This window comes from Gasterosteus aculeatus, chromosome 1 (genome assembly GCF_964276395.1).
Source record: "Gasterosteus aculeatus chromosome 1, fGasAcu3.hap1.1, whole genome shotgun sequence".
Lineage (NCBI taxonomy): Eukaryota > Metazoa > Chordata > Actinopteri > Perciformes > Gasterosteidae > Gasterosteus > Gasterosteus aculeatus.
This window is the reverse complement of record NC_135688.1, coordinates 26461341-26478434: the sequence shown is the minus strand read 5'-3', so window position 1 is coordinate 26478434 and position 17094 is coordinate 26461341. Positions and strand designations below refer to the sequence as shown.

At 46.7% G+C, this 17094-nt stretch overlaps 2 protein-coding genes across 2 annotated transcripts; both read right to left on the bottom strand.

Moving 5' to 3' along the window:
• Positions 1 to 4125: 4125 nt before the first annotated feature.
• Positions 4126 to 6779, bottom strand: LOC120818870 (inosine-uridine preferring nucleoside hydrolase). Its single transcript, XM_040175740.2, has 8 exons — positions 6271 to 6779; positions 5674 to 5861; positions 5405 to 5584; positions 5208 to 5319; positions 4985 to 5121; positions 4814 to 4891; positions 4421 to 4537; positions 4126 to 4332 (listed from the first exon to the last, which is right to left on the bottom strand). The coding sequence occupies exons 2-8, from the start codon at positions 5851 to 5853 to the stop codon at positions 4180 to 4182; spliced, it is 957 nt and encodes a 318-aa protein (XP_040031674.2). The 5' UTR covers positions 5854 to 5861; positions 6271 to 6779; the 3' UTR covers positions 4126 to 4179.
• An 896-nt stretch (positions 6780 to 7675) lies between these two features.
• Positions 7676 to 17018, bottom strand: LOC120824977 (protein-tyrosine kinase 2-beta). The gene is made up of 29 exons (XM_040186220.2): positions 16728 to 17018; positions 16254 to 16656; positions 15575 to 15753; positions 15401 to 15488; positions 15173 to 15252; positions 14982 to 15044; positions 14801 to 14855; positions 14577 to 14717; positions 14429 to 14500; positions 14110 to 14211; positions 13778 to 13895; positions 13303 to 13342; positions 13102 to 13190; positions 12892 to 12939; positions 12646 to 12740; positions 12480 to 12561; positions 11641 to 11741; positions 11453 to 11568; positions 11223 to 11323; positions 10937 to 11026; positions 10456 to 10660; positions 10106 to 10208; positions 9929 to 9976; positions 9375 to 9500; positions 8966 to 8990; positions 8669 to 8709; positions 8453 to 8587; positions 8281 to 8361; positions 7676 to 8151 (listed from the first exon to the last, which is right to left on the bottom strand). The coding sequence occupies exons 2-29, from the start codon at positions 16455 to 16457 to the stop codon at positions 7909 to 7911; spliced, it is 2871 nt and encodes a 956-aa protein (XP_040042154.2). The 5' UTR covers positions 16458 to 16656; positions 16728 to 17018; the 3' UTR covers positions 7676 to 7908.
• Positions 17019 to 17094: the final 76 nt, after the last annotated feature.

The following is a 17094-nucleotide window of genomic DNA, read 5'->3' as shown; positions in this document are numbered from 1 at the left end:
ACCACAAAGATGTTGAGGACAAATGTAGAAATATCCTCTTGGACAGCTGCAGCATCGTTATCGTCACAAATCTGGGAAATATATAAAGGACGGAATAAGACAGGGTATCTGCAGGTATGAGGAAATTGAAGCAAAGGATTTTTAAGACCTAAACAACAGCACATGGAAATAAAGTTAGGTTAAATAAATACATTTTAAATATGTGCATAACTTCAAGTGTAATATAGTACATAGCACTGCATCGTATACATTTTCTGAAAGTTAAAATTGTTTATCTGTTCTTAAGAATGAAGATTTAATAAATACCGCAATAGAAACATATATAGATGATTCCACAAAGGCATCAACGATGCTGGATCGAACAATGGTGTTTCATACAGGCAGGGCTTCAAATCCAAGCATCAGAGGTATATTTTCTTTACCTGGTAGACCTTGAATAACTCCTCCGGTTTTTCACCAACGTAGAGAATGAGACCTCTGATCACTGCTTCTCTTCGAGATTCAATGCTGTTGTCCTGTAAAAATATGAAAAATTAGATTAAGTATAGTATAGACATCAGATTGCTACTAAACAAAACTGATGGCTAAACTGTGGTAAGTTCATGCCTCGTTCAATTTGTCAAGGGTCTCATCGAGTTTCTTCCCAACAGCTCCTCCCTTCCTTCTGTACAGGCTCAGCAGTTTGGGCTTGTATTCGTCCAACTTCCCCAGGAACGTGGACTTAAGAATGTAATCCTCAGAAATTCCTCCTCAATCTGAGATATGGAGAAACATCACAATATACAGAAAGAAAGCAATTAGGGACACAAGTCAAGGCAAGGCAAGGCAAGGCAAGGCAATTTTATTTGTATAGCACTTTTCATACACAAGGCAGACTCAAAGTGCTTCACATTATAACATTTCATACAATAAAGTGAAATAAAATGCAGGAATTAAAAGACAATTAAAAACAGCAAATACAATTATAAATTAAAATCTTATTTAAATTGTTTAATTAAAAGCAGAGGTTAAAAGTGCAATGTAGGTCAAATTTAGCAGAAGGCGAAGCTGAACATAAAAGTTTTCAGTCTTGTTTTAAACGTGGTCAGAGTTGGGGCAAGTCTTAAATCTTTAGGAAGATAAAAACGGCCGGCCAGTCAAGTACAAGTACAGTCAAGTTTATTTAGGCACTTAGTTTGGGCATAATTAGGCATAATTTCTTCTCACAGCTTCATAAAGTAGGTACAACCTTTACTACGTTCTCACAGTGATATAAGATAAGCATTGGGCAATGCAGTCAAAATGTTCAACATACCTGGGAAAGCTCGAACAGGGCAGGCCATCGAGCTTTGAGGTCAATCAGAGGTGGTTTCTTGAGAATTGCATCTTTTCGACCCCGAGAGGTTTTTTACATCTTCTCATTGATGGTTTTATTGTTGTCCCTCTTCTTAACCTCGTAGAGCAGCTCCACTCCACTCAGACTCACACAGAATAATTGAAAGAAACAGAACTCAAAGGATGAGCAGTTTGTGAAACTTTGCCACCCAAAATCATAATATTTTGTGTAGCACATAATAACTACATTTATTTAACTTTTGCCTCACTCTCTCCGTTAAGTGTTCTTGTACATAACTTCATCAGTGTTCTTTCCGAGAATTGAAGAAAATCACTTGGTAAGGATACAAAGTCAAAATTAGTAGCTGACCATTAGAAGAAAAAAATTAAGTAATTAACATTAATTAACATTTTCCCAACTGGCTCTATAATTATAATTAACCTAGCATTTGTATATAACTCAATGCTGTGTGACATAATGCTATGTTTTGAGGGCTGCCATCTCAGCCAGCAAAAACTATTTATTACATAATAGAATACACAAGAGATTTCCCTCTGGCGTTTATAAAATGTAACACTACACCGTGAATGTGTAATTTTACAACCACTCAAGGTAACTTCTGTTCACCTCGTCCCGACCGCAGCTTCTCGGCACAAGTGGGTGAAAGCGAAGGTGCCATTAAACACGTCACTTAAGACAAATCACGGAAATTAACGTTAACCCAAGACAATCGTAACATTATCTTACAAATGACTAGCGTTATCCTAAGACAAATCACGTCACCTAACGTTAAAACAAAGCACTCACGTCCCCACGCACACCTTGACGATGCCCACACTGCCGCTAAACACCTGGCTGACATTGGCCACCCACCCGACTCTAACCCCCCTCAACTTCTTTGAGGCTGCGCATGTGAACGTTAGCCTGCAGCTATTGTTTAGCTTGTGCCACGGGCTACGCTAGCATGACCAAAAGTTATTACCGGATATTTAGTTCTTTTAAGTTAAATACATTAACGACAACTGGCTAACTGAAACCTTGCTAAAGCCCTTCTTTTTTCACAATACCGGTAATGTTGCCTCTAGCGGTATTTTAAGGCCATTGCTAACATTAGCTTCGAGAAAAGCAACTGGTTTATTTAAATTCCACTTCTACGAAGATAAGACATCTACAAAGACTGCAGTATCCAACTAACTCACTTTAATTTGACTCCGTTAGCTGTATTCTTACCTTAAAGTTCAGTCCGCCGGAATAATGTCGAGGTTGCCGTTCCGTTGACTTCTGACCGCAGGTGTGAGACGGCGGAATTGGCGGTGAATGAAGGCGGTGAACCAGCCCAATGGCCAATAAAACCAGCCCCAAAACCAGCCCAATATCAGAACTCAAAATATGCCCCAGCCAAACCATATACAGTACACTGGTTTTAAAGTCCAACAGCATTGCTATCATTGCCAAATGTATCGTAATATGTACAAAGTGACACCAAATGTTTAGTATGCCAGCATTAAAAGCAGTTTTTTTCACCTAGGTCCTAAAATGGCCGTGTGTATTTAGATACAATAAATTATCATAAATAAAATATAGATCTGTGAACGTGTAGACCAATTCAAAAAGCGTTGGTATCATCCCCAGCCACACATTCTATCCATTTTTTAATTCCGTTTTCACTTTCCCTTTCTTTCGTATATTTCTTCCCGTATTTAGCCCACTTACCGGGTGTCATGTTTCTCCAGGGGTTGCTAGCTAGCTAGCTCCACTAACTACCAGACCAGAGTTGCAATCGAGCGGGAGACTGAGAGCGTTATGTGTATGTGGCGTGTCCCATGTCCATGTGTGTACGTGCTGATCTGGAGTCAGTTTGGTAAGATTTGGGTATAAATAAATTATTTCATTTAAAATATGGATTTTTATTTAAAGATATTCATGTAATTTGCATGCAAAATAGGTCTACCCAAACCAGCGGACAAAAAATTCTACCCGCGGCAACAAAAGTAGCCCAATTCCGCGGGAAAACCGCGGACCTGGCAACACTGGAGTCGGCAGCTCGCCTCTGAAGTTGAGTCACATGGCTTCCACTACTGTGCCAAGTAAATACAACTATACACTGTTTCCCGTGTGCCTCGACGGCAGAAGATTCGCTGAGATTACACAGATAACGCTTGTTAACGAATGAATGTACAATGTTTTGTCATTTAAACATATGTGGGTTAAGGCCAGGGCTAATATTTTTTTTGTAGAGATAAACAACATTTTTATTGTTAATATCATATATGTAATTGCGTTAAAATTACACGGCCTCATGATGACTTTTATCAATGTATTCTCTTGCTTTATCTGAAAAGTTATAACTTGGAAGTAAGCTTTTATTTCCGCAAATATCTTTTTCTTCTTCTTGATAAATGCATTCAAAGCTGCCTTTAATGAAAGCCAGATCAACAACATCAGAGCAGACTGTTCTGGGGGCATCATGTGATGGGAATGTCACATGGGACACAAGCAGTAAATCTTTTTTTGATGCTGCATAAAGTTCTGCATCCGCTGCAGCACAAACAACATCTAAAGCACGAGGAATTAATACATTTGGCGGCAGGAATCACAGGGAAACAGTATAACTTGTGCTTTGACAAACTGCAGGCTGCTCAGCCAAATCGATCTGGACCAAAAACATCTTTAAAAACATCTGGACTGAACATCCGGAGACCTTCTGCTTTAAATTAGCATTCTGGTTTCTCCTGGAATGTGCGAGCTGTATTTTCCAACGAATTGAACACATTCACACAAATAGATAACAAAGAAAGTCCAGAGAGATGTTTTAAGGACACAAGTCTATTTTATTCAGGCCCTCATCATGTGACCGCGTCCGTCTACTTCAGTGAATTCATGCACATTTGCTTGAACTTCTCCAAGTCCACCTTCTTCATCACCACAGCCTTGTGTTTCTTCTTGAGCAGGTCCATGTAGTCCAGCACCATCATGCCTCGGGTGTATGTCCCCTCCAGCTCCACCGATACTGCGACCTGACACAGAGGAACAAGACCTTTTTCGTTTAACCACCCGAGTGAGCCGCTTTCGCGTTTCAACGACGTCACAGCTGCAGACGCTCACCTCCTCGCTTTCTGTGATCAACGTGTCGTTGATGGCGGCGGCCAAGGCGTAGGTGTCGCAGGAGTTGAAGCCTTTCCCCTCCGTGACCTCCTTCTGGTAGTCCGCTGACTGCGCTTTCTGCAGGGACGAGATGTTAACCGGCTGCCGCTAGAGGGCAACATCTCAGGGTTTATGTGAGGCACGCGTGGAACATCTCTGACATATGAGGGATTTCATTTGATCACTGCACAACATTTCCTTGGAAGATAAATTGCAGGTGCTGTACTGAGCGCTGGTGCGTGATAACCTTTCCGGCAACATCGTTATCTACTTGATCCAACACGCTCCGTGTTGCATTCTGCACAATCCCATTGTCATGTTCAATAAACAATGTCTGTGCACGCAGTCTCTTACCTTCATCGAAAGGGCTGAAATCTTCTTCATAAAGCGAGCCTTCTCTGTGTCCTGAGCCAGCAACTTGTCACAGAAAGACTGAGGGAGGGAGAGGGCAGAGGGGGGGGGGGCTGTTACTTTACTTGAAACACAAACAGTGAAGGCGTGCGTTGTGCGTTCAGTCCAACTCACCCACGGCAGGCTGTTCCTGCAAGTGAACTCCCAGCTGGCGATGTAGGTGGGGCAGGTGTAGCGGTCCAGCACGATGTAGGCCGCCTCGGGGTCGGCCACGAAGTTGAACTCCCCGCACACGGTGGTGTTGCCCCTGGCTGCACACACGGCCATTGTCATCGGCCCCATCCAGGAACACAAGATTCAGCAGACACAAATGCAGACTCGACAACGGGGAACCTACATTCAACGTTTCCACCCATGATGTAGAGCGCCTTCAGCTTCTTGGGAAGGGAGGGGTCCAGCTGCACCGCCACGGCCAGGTTGGTGAGGGGCGCCGTGGCAACCAGAGTCACCTGCACACACGCGGGATGGGACAAGCGAAAGCTTTTGTGTTACCAGACTCCCCACCGCCCGCACCGCCCAAGAGGTGTGTCTCACCTCTCCAGGATTCTCTTTCACCATCTTGATCAAGGCCTGCACAGCCTTCTTCTTCTGCAGCAGCTCCAGGCCGGGGGCGTCCGGATCCGGGACGTCCCCCAGGCCGTCCTTCCCGTGGTAATCCCCAGCGTGTTGTTTGCGGGCCAGCAGAGGGGTTGAGCAGCCGCGGTGCACCGGGATCTGAGGAGTGTAAACCCACTTTAATGCAGGCGGATCACCAGAACTCCTTTGACATGCAGCGATTTTTTACAGGCGGCGACAAGACTCACGTCCAGGCGGTTGCAGGCTTTCAGGACACGCAGCGTGTTCTTGAGGACGTTCTCCAGCGGCGTGTTGCCGTGGCAGCAGGTGATCCCCAGGATCTCCACGTTGGGGTCGGTGACGGCCATCATGATGGCCTGAGCGTCGTCCACCCCTGTGTCCACGTCGAGGATCAGCTTCTTCTTCATCCTGCGTTCTACAACAAGGGAAAAGACGAGAAAAACTGCTTTTTGACACAACTTGTTTCCAGACTTTTGATTTGTTGAAAAGTGTGCGCGTCTAAATCTCATTTTCTGCTCAGGTAGCGTCACATACACACGCTCCTGCTTACAATGTTCAGGAGGTGGAGTTTGCCCTTGGGGCGTTTTTGTACCTGCAACGTAACATTAGCTGGAACATTCCGGAGTTTTAAATCTTCATTGAATACGAACACTCCCTCATTCAGTGGGACATAAAAGGTTTTTAACTGGTATTTGACAGATTTTCAAGAACTGTGTAATCTTATCTATATGGCAACTCTTGTTTGACTCGTGCTAATACACCTTTAAATGTCGTTGAAAGGTTCGTACATGGACTGAAATCAGATTTAAATGTAAAATCCTCACCTGGTGAGTGGATCCTGATGGATGTCTACTGATGTCTTTGTGGAGAGCGGAGAGGCTGAACGCACCACCCCGAAGACGGTCCTTTTAAAGCAACATGTAAATACCCAAGGGGAGGGGGCGATGAAGTGGTGCTCCACCCACCAGCCCGTATAATGCTTGAGGTTTATTAACACTTTACTTGCATCTACTTTGGACATGAACAGAAAACAGACGACAAAGCACAAATAAGTCTTGTTTATTGCAAAATTCTGCAGCGAGACTCTGTTGTAACAGGAAGGCAAAAAAAAAAATCCAGTTGTATTGCTCTTTTCATTACTCAATTAGTCCCTTGCAGACGCGATGAAATCAGAAAATCATGCCCATTGACTCATTTATTCACCATCTGTTGTTCAGCTCATCAGTCCTGGAACCAACCTGGAATCAGTCCTTCATCTCTTCTCTGATATCTCCGAGCATGTCACTGCACGAGCAGGAACACAACTCAGACCGGCAATGGAACTGGCGCGGCCTCAGAGTCTAAGAGCGTCCTGCTGCAGGGCTCAGATGGCCAAGATACCAGATTCATATTCTGCAGACACCAATAGACAAGAAGATTTTTACTTAGATTTTTCCAGTTTCTCCTCTTTCCCGTCTTTGCTTAGACGACAGGAAGTCTGCGCTCTTTCACAGGCTCATTGTCTTCTGGCTCATCTGATAATCTAGATGTTTGTGCGTCGATGTTTATTGTCTCCAAAGGTTGATTGTCTACCTCTTAGGTTGCCTACCAGTGCTTGGTTTTTGCCTGTTTCCCTGTTTCAGCATGTTTATCTTCCCTGTACATGGTCCCGCTCTGAAGATGAAGACCTTTGAGTAGCCTCGACGGATACCATGGTGCATGTTGTCAATTCTGTCTGCATGCTTGCACGCATTTAATAAATGTGTCCTGTTTAATGATTTTACACGGGTATGGGTTAGAACTTTTCTAACATCCCTGAACATGCTGAAGTTTTCAAAATAATAGCAGGGCTTTCTTGTCCCAACATGCTCGTATTCTGGAAGAATAATGTGAAAATGCAGGAGTGAGATTTTATTCAGTGACCCCTGACACAGTGGACTCGATGACACTTTGGGTTCTTCCTGCCTCACTGAACCTGCTCAAACCTGCTACGGTATTCATGCCTTGTGTAGTTTAGGCCTTCATTTGAGTTTGTAAACTTGTGTGTTCTGACCGGAGGCAAGAAAGAACTTGAGAATCCAGCTGTACTGCTACTCAAATTGCACCCTGCAGACTTTTTTTTTTACACTGTGTTTTTCCAGACTTTCCTCTCTTGGCAATTTTAGTCAGCACAATTAAAAAATATATTTTTTTTACTTAATTATTACTTTTCTTTTATAATGACGCAGAAGGAAAAAAACACTGCAGTGCAAAAATCCCATCACACCTTTAATAGTAAAAAGTATTCTCAAGGAAGAAAACAACAGTAAAACTTTTATTTCTTTTACACATAATGGTCGTATATTTTGTTCAACTTCAAGAATTGCCCAGTTTAACTTAATCTGTTTTTTTCCAATGAAAGAATACAAATGCACACAAACACATCCGCTCGTGCTTCCACCTCGAACCTCCAGCCCCTGGTTTCGTACCGCACAGTCCGTCCTTCATTCTCCGGGGGCTTCTGCGCTTGGCGACGCGGGTCTGGGCCTGGCCAGGTTGGCCCTGACCCGGGCCTGGTCCACGGCGTCCAGCAGGTTTTTAGAGTCCAGCGCCAGCGTGTGAGCGGCTGCCAACATCTGCCGCTGACACTCCTCCCTCAGCGAGGTCACCGAGTTCTGCTGGGCCAGTCGCATCTTCATGATCAGCTCCCCTAAATCCTTGTTCAGCAGCTTCTTGGTCCCCTCGATCTGAAGAGGGAGAGCAGAGGCCGATCAGACCGGACGTCACGCGGTCGCGCGCTGAGACTTTAACGCCCAACGGGTTCCCTCTCGGGAATCAACTGGCGTGACGCGAGGAGAGAAGAGGGTGAGGCTGACCTCCGTTAAGACGGAACTGTGCAGGGACGGCAGGATCTCATCCACGCTTTGGATCAGGCTCCGCAGGGTGATCCCCACCTCCTGAGGGTGGGGCGGGGGCAGAAGAAGACATAGCTTAGTTCACTACGGTCACCTTTTAACTGCGTTCTTAAACCAGAAGCAGACGACCTACCTGGACACAGTTGGGATACTCGGAGGGCGGCCGTGTGTTGACGTCATTCTTCAGCTTGACCACCTGTTTCACCATCGCCATGACGGCCGTGTAAACCTGGTCACCTGACCGGTCCAGCTCAGCGGTGGGCTGAGGCTTCAACGCACAGCACAGAAAATTTGAATTTTGTTCTCGTCATAATAAAAGCAACACAGTGAGAGGATGTGTTTGTTTTACCTGTGTGGCTGGGGAAGGCATCGGCCGCTTTTCTGGAGGATCTGAAGGAGAAAGAAAAGGTATGCGGAAATCAATGCCTAAATTTGTCATTGTAATTACCATTTTCGTCTTGGAATGTTTGCAGATTGCAACCTTTATTTAATGTTATTAGTATTTTTTAACTATTTATGCATTTGGTAGGTGCTTCCTAGAGGCACGGCTTTTCTATATCATACTGCCGCTTTATCAAGCAACATTTCAAACATTAACAGTGCTAAGAGAGTTAAGACACAGTGAAGCCTGTTAAAGAAGGCTCACCAATTGCTGGACTTTTTTCAGGAGCCTGCAAAAAAAGAAAGAAAACAGGATGTGAATCTAAAAAATTCATGTCGGGTCAGAGGTCAGGGTTTTTTTGTAAATCGGAAACGTTGGAAGTGTTTAATGCAGCTTTAATATAACTCTCAAATTAGCATGGGCGGATATATAAGAACAAGTGCCTTGACCTGAGAATCCACTCTCACAGGATCCTACAGAAAAAGTGAATGCAGGACTGATTGGACGCTGTACGCTGGTCATGTGTTTTTTTTTGCATGTGTTGTCTTGCCATAACACGTAGCTCTTTTGTCACGCTCTGTGCTCCCTTTAAAGAGCGGTGCACAGCATGCTCTGCTATAATACCTGACAGGAATGTGTGTGTGTGTGTGTGTGTGTGTGTGCCGTTTCTCACCAGCTGTCTCTCCTCCTGCTCCAGCCACTGTTTGTCCATCATCATATCTCTCTTTTGTCTTTGTAAAGTGTTCTCCACGCGCTCTTGCTCTTTCTGCCACACCGGCCTGGTGTCCCTGGCTGTTCCCTGGACACACAAACACAAACACACACAAAAACACACACCCTTTAAATGTCCCTATTCAAGGTGGTGTACCATGATGGTTTGAATCATCTTTTTTGAGCAACCTGTTACTCAATTTCTAGGAACGTATTTTGCATTTTGTAACTGAATTTGTACACTCAAACTTTCCCTTTTGACACCTCGGGTTAAGGAGCCGCTGTGAAAACGTGACTCAACAACAGACTTCCTTCCTGTGTCGGATGTACTTTGGCTGCCTGATTGGTGTGCCAACATTTTTACTACATTGTTACCATACCACATTATGTTTAATAACAATAGCATTTTATGTTTTTCGCACCATAAAGGGAGAGAAAATCACACTTTGTTGGATATGACCTTTTCGCATCATACTCCACGTGTGTGTGTGTGTGTGTGTGTGTGTGCATACACACCTGCATGTGTGTGCCTCGAGGAAGGGTATTGCTGTGTAATCTGGATGGCTGGTGAGAGAGACAGAGAGGGGAGATGTGATTTAAAAACAGCCACTTTATTCCTTGACTTCCACAAAACGGCTCCGCTCGTGTTCCCCGGGGGGCCACGGGGCCACAGGGCCACGGGGCCCCGCGTACCTTGGGCGGAGGCTTGGCGCCGTGGTCCAGGCCCGACGGCGCTGCCCCGGTCAGCAGTCGGTTTTGCCTCGCTTCCTTCTCCAGCTCCATCCTGTGGAAGTCACTGACACACCAACGCAGGCGAAAGATGTAATAACATCCTGACTTCATGTGTGTTACTTGTGTTGTTGATTTCATTTTTCTGCGACTTGACCTCAAGCCAATAAAAAACGTTTTTTTGTCAAATACACAAACATATTGAGCTTGATCTGTTCTTTTTTTTGCATAGCTGAAAGAACAGACTTGAATTTCTGAAAACCACCAAAACCTCGTGGAGACCGGCGGCACTGAGTAGAGGGACGTGCGGGCACCTCAGGGAGCAGACGAGCTGGCTGAACCTGGGCCGGCCGCGCGGCTCGTAGGCCCAGCAGCGGCTGAGCAGCGAGTACACGGTGGGCGGGCACTGCTGGGGCTTCGGGAGCCGGATGCCCGACTCCAGCTGGTCGATCACCTGCCCGTTCTCCAGCCAGAAGAACGGCTGCTGGGCTACCGAGAAGATCTCCCACGCGCAAACGCCTGGTCGAACAAAGAGAAAAGCACGACGGCCATCTTGATTCCTGAGCAGTAGACGTCAGTGAGCCTGTTCCTGCCGAGTTATCTTTGTCTGTGTGCTAAACCAATATACGTTCTACTTCCTCATAAGTTGTATCACAGTTCAGTCGGCATTTGCCAACAAAAAAAGGTTCGCAAACGCGGAGCTCAACATGGTTTTACTTCATACTAAGCAATTAAGGATAAATTAGTAGTGAACCGCACTAGATGCACTGAGCTGAGCATGTGTGTATTTCTCACCAAACATCCAGACGTCACTGGCGGTGGTGAAGCGCCTGAAGTTGATGGACTCGGGGGCCATCCACTTGATCGGCAGTCGGCTCACCGAGGCTGCACGCATTTGAAGAGAAACGGATTGCTCGTATTTTGGTACTTTTGCAAAGACTGAATGAATGTGAATGCATTCAGGAGGTAAACAATTAGGTTTAACCTCCTGAGAACAGAAAGAAGATTCAACACACTTTAATTGTTTCCCAAAGACATCTGTGTGTGTCTGTGTGTGTGTGTGTGTGTGGTGTGTGTGCACCTTTATAATACTCTTGTTCGTCTACATAGCGCGACAGGCCGAAGTCGCCGAGCTTGACGCACTCAGGAGACGCCACCAACACATTTCTCACCGCTATGTCTCTGCAGCACACAGACGCAGCAGAAATCACACCTATTAATTATGGCTGTTCAAATAGAGACAGTAGAGTGTGTGTGTGTGTGTGTGTGTGTGTGTGGGGGGGGGGGGGGGGGTCTTCTCTAATGAGTTACCGGTGCACCATGTTGAGGCCCTCCAGGTAGGCCAAGGCTTTGCAGATCTGCAGGCAGTACAGTGTTAACGTGGCAGTGGTCAGGGTGTGCTGCTCCTGTACGAGGTAGCCCCCCAGCTGCGAGGGAAACGAGTCACACATCAGCACACGCCCCGCGGCCGCTCAAGGCACACAAACACGGCAAATCACCTCTCCGTGTTCCAGGAGCTCCATGACGATCCAGACGGGATCGTCCTCGATGACTCCGATGAGACGCACGATGTGGGCATGGTCCAGGTTTTTCATCAGGTCTGCGCGAGACGGAGCAGCTCGGGTGAAGAGCGTAAAGATTTACAGGCGTCATAGAAAGAAGACAGCTAAAGGCCATCGCTGTGGAGGACACTGTGTCTTAACCCAAAGGAAACCCAAAGCTTTCGGTTTGACTCGAGAGTGAAACGTAGACTCCAACCGCCGTGTTCGTACCAAAGAGCTTTTGCAAAGTGATGAATTGTAATCGTCCTTGTCTTGTTTACGTTTTCTCTTTCATTCTTTTGTCATCAAAGAGAATTTTAACACCGGCGGCTGTTTTCAGTTCCGTTAAAAACAAAGTTAACAACATATCGGAGCGTTTAGCATCTAAAAGGGCGAGATCTTTCCCGGCAGGGGCGGGTGGAGACCACACGTTTTCTATATGACTAACTATATGTGGTGATGATTTGTCATTGAGCTTTCTCCACTCAGCAGCCAAGAAGGTATAAATGCAGCTTTAAAGTTAGTCAAGTGTGTCTGGAGGATGTCCCCCGCTGTGGGACTTTTTGATTTTATCAAAACATGTCATTGACAACAGCAAATGTGTCAACTTCATAAACCGATACCGTTGTCATCTCTGAGCATAAATCAAAAAGGCTCTCTTGTGTCGAGCCTGAGAATGCCGCAGCCTCCGCCATGAGCATTTTCACAATCGCCACATCCGGGCAACAGGAAGTCGACACCTGAAACCCTGAAACGTTCTAAACTTCCCACCCGCAGTGTTGTGGCGCGACGCTTACCGGCTTCACTGAGAAACTTCTCTTTCACTTCCGCCGAGAAGTCCTTACAGGTTTTGATGGCTACGCAGATCCTCTCTCCGGCCTACGAAGCACAAGCACACGTCATCCACCGTGTTTGGGGGAGGGGGACCAGCGACGACCCCGAGGGCTCCACCGAACAACTCACAGGGCTTTTGTAAACGCCGTCGTGAACCTCTCCGAAGAAGCCCTCGCCCAGGATCCGGCCCACGGCCACCTGCTGTCTGGAGATCTTGTGCTTCTCTGAACATGGGGACACAGAGCAAGAGGCGTATCAGGTCGGCTCTTCCAGAGACGAGGAGGCAAATAATTGTTTGTACGATAAATATCACAAACGGGGACAAACAGGGTTTAAACTAGTTTTTCTAGGAGTTTCCAGTGAAACACGACTCACCAGAGGAGACGTTTTCGCCCTCTGGAATCTCAGCATAAATGTCAGAACCTGAGTTTGAAGAAAGATATTGGTATCCGAGTGCGTCTACTTTACATTTGTTGTTCTTTTTACAGCCACGATCCCTCAGGGAAACAAACTGGAATCATTTCTGAACAGTCCAAGTCGATTATTACTCTCCACATCTCATGTGTAATTAAGTGAAATACTCACTCCGGCCTCCATACGGACTACTGGCACAGCCACTGGGGGAGACTGCGTTAAAGCGAGCCTTTGTGGCAACATTTCCATCAGTCTGTGACCTTTTGGAAATATAGAAAAATATGAGCGCAATAAATGAATGAGGAAGGTGGGAAAATTAAATGCAACGGTGCTTTGACTAAATTTCTTTACAATGCGATTCGTCACGCTCACCTTTGGGGGATGTCGGGTAACTTCAGTCTCGCATCTCTCCCTGATGGAAAACAATCTTTAGTTCAGTTCATCTCCCCAAGGTTTAGAAAAATGAATAATGAGAAGGTTGTAATGTCCGAGTAAGAGCAAATAATTGCGCCTATGGCCGTGCAAATCCCAGGGTAATTTTAAAGAGAGGTAACACGCTCTTTTGACATGACAGCGCCCACTCGGTTTGATGACCTACACCTGTTTCAATAGAAGATCAATGCTTCAAACCATTAAATCCACTTGTTATGAAGCCATTTTTCTTTATGCTCTCTGTAAATAGGACAGATGCTGATGATTAATCCCACTTGAAGTAAATGTTGCTGAATAAAGTCATTATGTTTTAATGGAAAATAGAAGCAAAAAGGTGCCATCGATGTTTGACGTGCAGAGGATGCAGGTGGGTGTAGCGTTTGTGTTTTCTGCCATATCATCGACTTAAATATACCTTTGCCGGGCCGGATAATGAGCGAGTTCTCGGAGGCGCCCTCCAGCCGGCAGTAGCCGTCGATCAGGTCGGCCATGTTTTCTGCCACGGCCAGGGAGGACGTGTTCACAGACAGCGGCTGGAGGTGTTGAAGACACAAAGAAACGTACATTTATATGGTTTGATTAAAGAAAATCCTGCCAGGGTTGCCACAACGTCACTGCGATCCAACCCTTACTTCTCCTTTACACCGAGAACCTCTACATCATCATCTGCCCACTTCGTGGCCTGGGGATTAAACAAATGTGACAATGATCGACCCAAAGCGTTGACCTATTCCTTTAGGACGTCACCTGTTTGGCTCCCTCTATGTGCACGGTGAGCAGAGCCTGGCCGTCGCTCTCAGCAGAGCAGGAGATACTGCGCACCTGAGAGAACTTGGCCAAACGGATGGGCTGCAAAAGAGACAGGCACACTTATTTTTACATGCACATTCTGAGCCCTCAGCTTCTGCAAATGAGGCACATAGTTGCCGAGGTGTTACGTGCAGTGTCTTTGTGTTTTCACACACTTTAAATTTTTTTCCATGCCATCATGTGCACACGTCTTGTGCAGTGGATACAAACCCGTCCTATTTCACCTGGATTGAAGAGGAAAAGAGAGTTAGCTCACCGTGGAGTTTTCGGTTTGCTGACTGATGCCCTCGGGGCCGATGACCAGGTCTATCGTTAGATTCCATCCGTGCTGTGGACGACACGCAAACGCCCTCAGAAAATGAAGCATTTGGCTGGAAATGACCTCCAACCTCTCTCGCGCTCACCACCAGCCTGCAGGCGAAGCGCTCCTGCGTGAAGCTGTAGCACTGAGCCAGAGTGGTGAAGAACCTGGTCATGCACTGGTCCTGCTTCAGGGTGGAGTAGCCCTGGAACGTCTGCTGGATCAGCCGACGTAGCTGTTTGGGCTGAGAAGTGTGCATGCAGACTGGTTATAAGCGTGTGACCTCTGTGCAGCATGCACAGCATGCGCGGCGCGGCGGCTCGTTACCTTCATGCTGTTGATCAGCTCTTTGGGGAAGAAGATGTCCAGGCCCACGTCCCTCCTAATGGAGGAGAGTCAGACCGCCATCAGAGAAAAAAAAAACTTTTCAAAAGCACGCAAACACGTCCGAGAACAGTTTGGTCATGACGGCCATTGGTGCACAAAGCCAACAGCCCATGTGACTCACTCCAATAGTTCAAAGTTGGACTTCTTCTCCAGTCCGTTGGGATTCATGTCTTTGTAGAATCTCCTGCAAACGTGACAAATGAACTCAATGAGAATTTGATTCTTTTCATCAAAAACAGCAAATCTCCGGATGTTTTGTTGGATCTGCAACAGAAGCACGTTTTTTTCTTCCACCAGGTGGCTTTCTAGTACCTAATTTCCAGACAACCGAGCTGTAGAGCCATCCCATCGCTGACCTTTGAGGCGTACTGCTGCATGTAGTCACTTCGTACCTGTGAATAAAGACGCACACTTACAAATACAAACACTCCCATACCGTCGCTGATCTAAACCCAATCCCACCAGAATCCTTCTGGAAGAGGTACGCAGTTAAATCTAAGAGTAATTTACAAAAGTAAGCGTATAGAGAAACCAACATACCTGCTTGTAAAAGTAGAGCATCGTGGTTGTGTCATCTTTGAATTCCTCCATGAAGTCCGACGGGATGTATCTGATCCTCAGGTCGTATCTGTGCGGACAAGCAGCACCGTTAGCTCGGCCCGGGACGCTTTACACCAGAGAGCCCCGCCGCGGCACAGAGAGCCAAGTACCGACCTCCACTCGGCCTCCAGGTGCTGCTGCTCGTACCGCCGGGTGAGTTCGGCCACCGCCAGGTCCGGGTGAAGCCAGTGCACCTCCGAGGACTTGAGGTGTTTGAGGAGCATGCAGTAGCACAGTCTGTGTGTTATATCTGGACCCACACAGCCGCTGGACAGCACCACCTTGATGATATCCTGGGGAGGAAAGAGGGACGCGCGGATGTCCGCGGGGACGTGGGCTTTTAAGAACGTGCAGTGCAGCGGAGGAGAGTGTGTTAGGGGACGTTTAGAACGGGAAAGAAGAATGGACCAGGAGAGGGAAATTCAGAGCAGAATAAATGAAGATACAGTGGAGGAAAGGAAAGTAAAAAGGACGAACAAGCACATCGTTGTGAGGGAGAACACAGAATGAGGGCAGCTGAGGAAGTAGAGTACAATAGAGGAGAGTAGTAGTATTTATATTACGGGAAAGTACAGTAGAGAAGTGTGAAGTGTACTTAGTAAAGTGCATTTGACTACAATAGCATGCAGTTCAGTAGAGAACAGCTGAGTAAGTAGAGAACTATGGCGTAATATCCGACAGCGCAGAGTGAAGTAGTAGCAGAACAGTGCAGCGGAGTACACAAGAATACAACAGAGTGTAGTAAGTGGAGTGAAGGCAAGCAGTAGAATAACTAGAGAACAGCAGAGTTTACCTTGACAGTCCATCCTTCCTCACAGCGGACCAGCTTGAAGTTCTTCCCCAAGTTGCAGTTGTTGCTAAGGAAACACACTTTGATGATCTTCGCCGGGAAGATGCTGTCCCTGCCGACAGTCGCCGGGGGAGACGTATCGGAGGAATCTGGAGGGCTTGTGGGAGACATGCTCCTCCACTGCAGCGTGCAGCTGTCTCCAGACATCACACACACACACACACACACACACACACACACAGACACACAAGAGCAGCGTAGACGCTACTGCACGCACACGTACATCTTTTCACCCTCTTCCTTCTCTCTCGAACACGCGCAGCCACTTAGAACCCAGACACGAAGGGACGCATCGACGCTGGAGACAGGCGGACGATGAGTCGGACGCCACAAATCAACGGTGATGCTGTTGGGTTTTGAAGAACATTGAGATCTGAGCTAAAGGTTCTACTTCTGCTGCGATCCGTGCGCACTCACCGGCCTTGCCCGAGCTCCGCAGCTCAGCTCAGCACCGGGAACGTCCGGTTCGGCCCCCGAAAGTGAAGACAACAGACTGCGCTCATGATTCCTTGTGAAGTGCAGATTTCGTCTCTCCTGTTTGGCAGGTTAACGGGTCCGAGTAGCACGAAGCGGGGCCACAGAGAAAGAAGGAAGGCGTCAGTGAGCAAAAGAGGAAACGACGCTGACGGGCAAAATAAGGAAGTTGACGAAAAACTGACAGGGCTGATGAAACTGCCTGTCACCCCCCTGCCTCACATGCACTGGCACATACAAAGAAACCACAGCACAACCCCACATGTGCAAAAGGGGCAGCCGCTAAGCACACTCACTTCCTCCTCCGAAG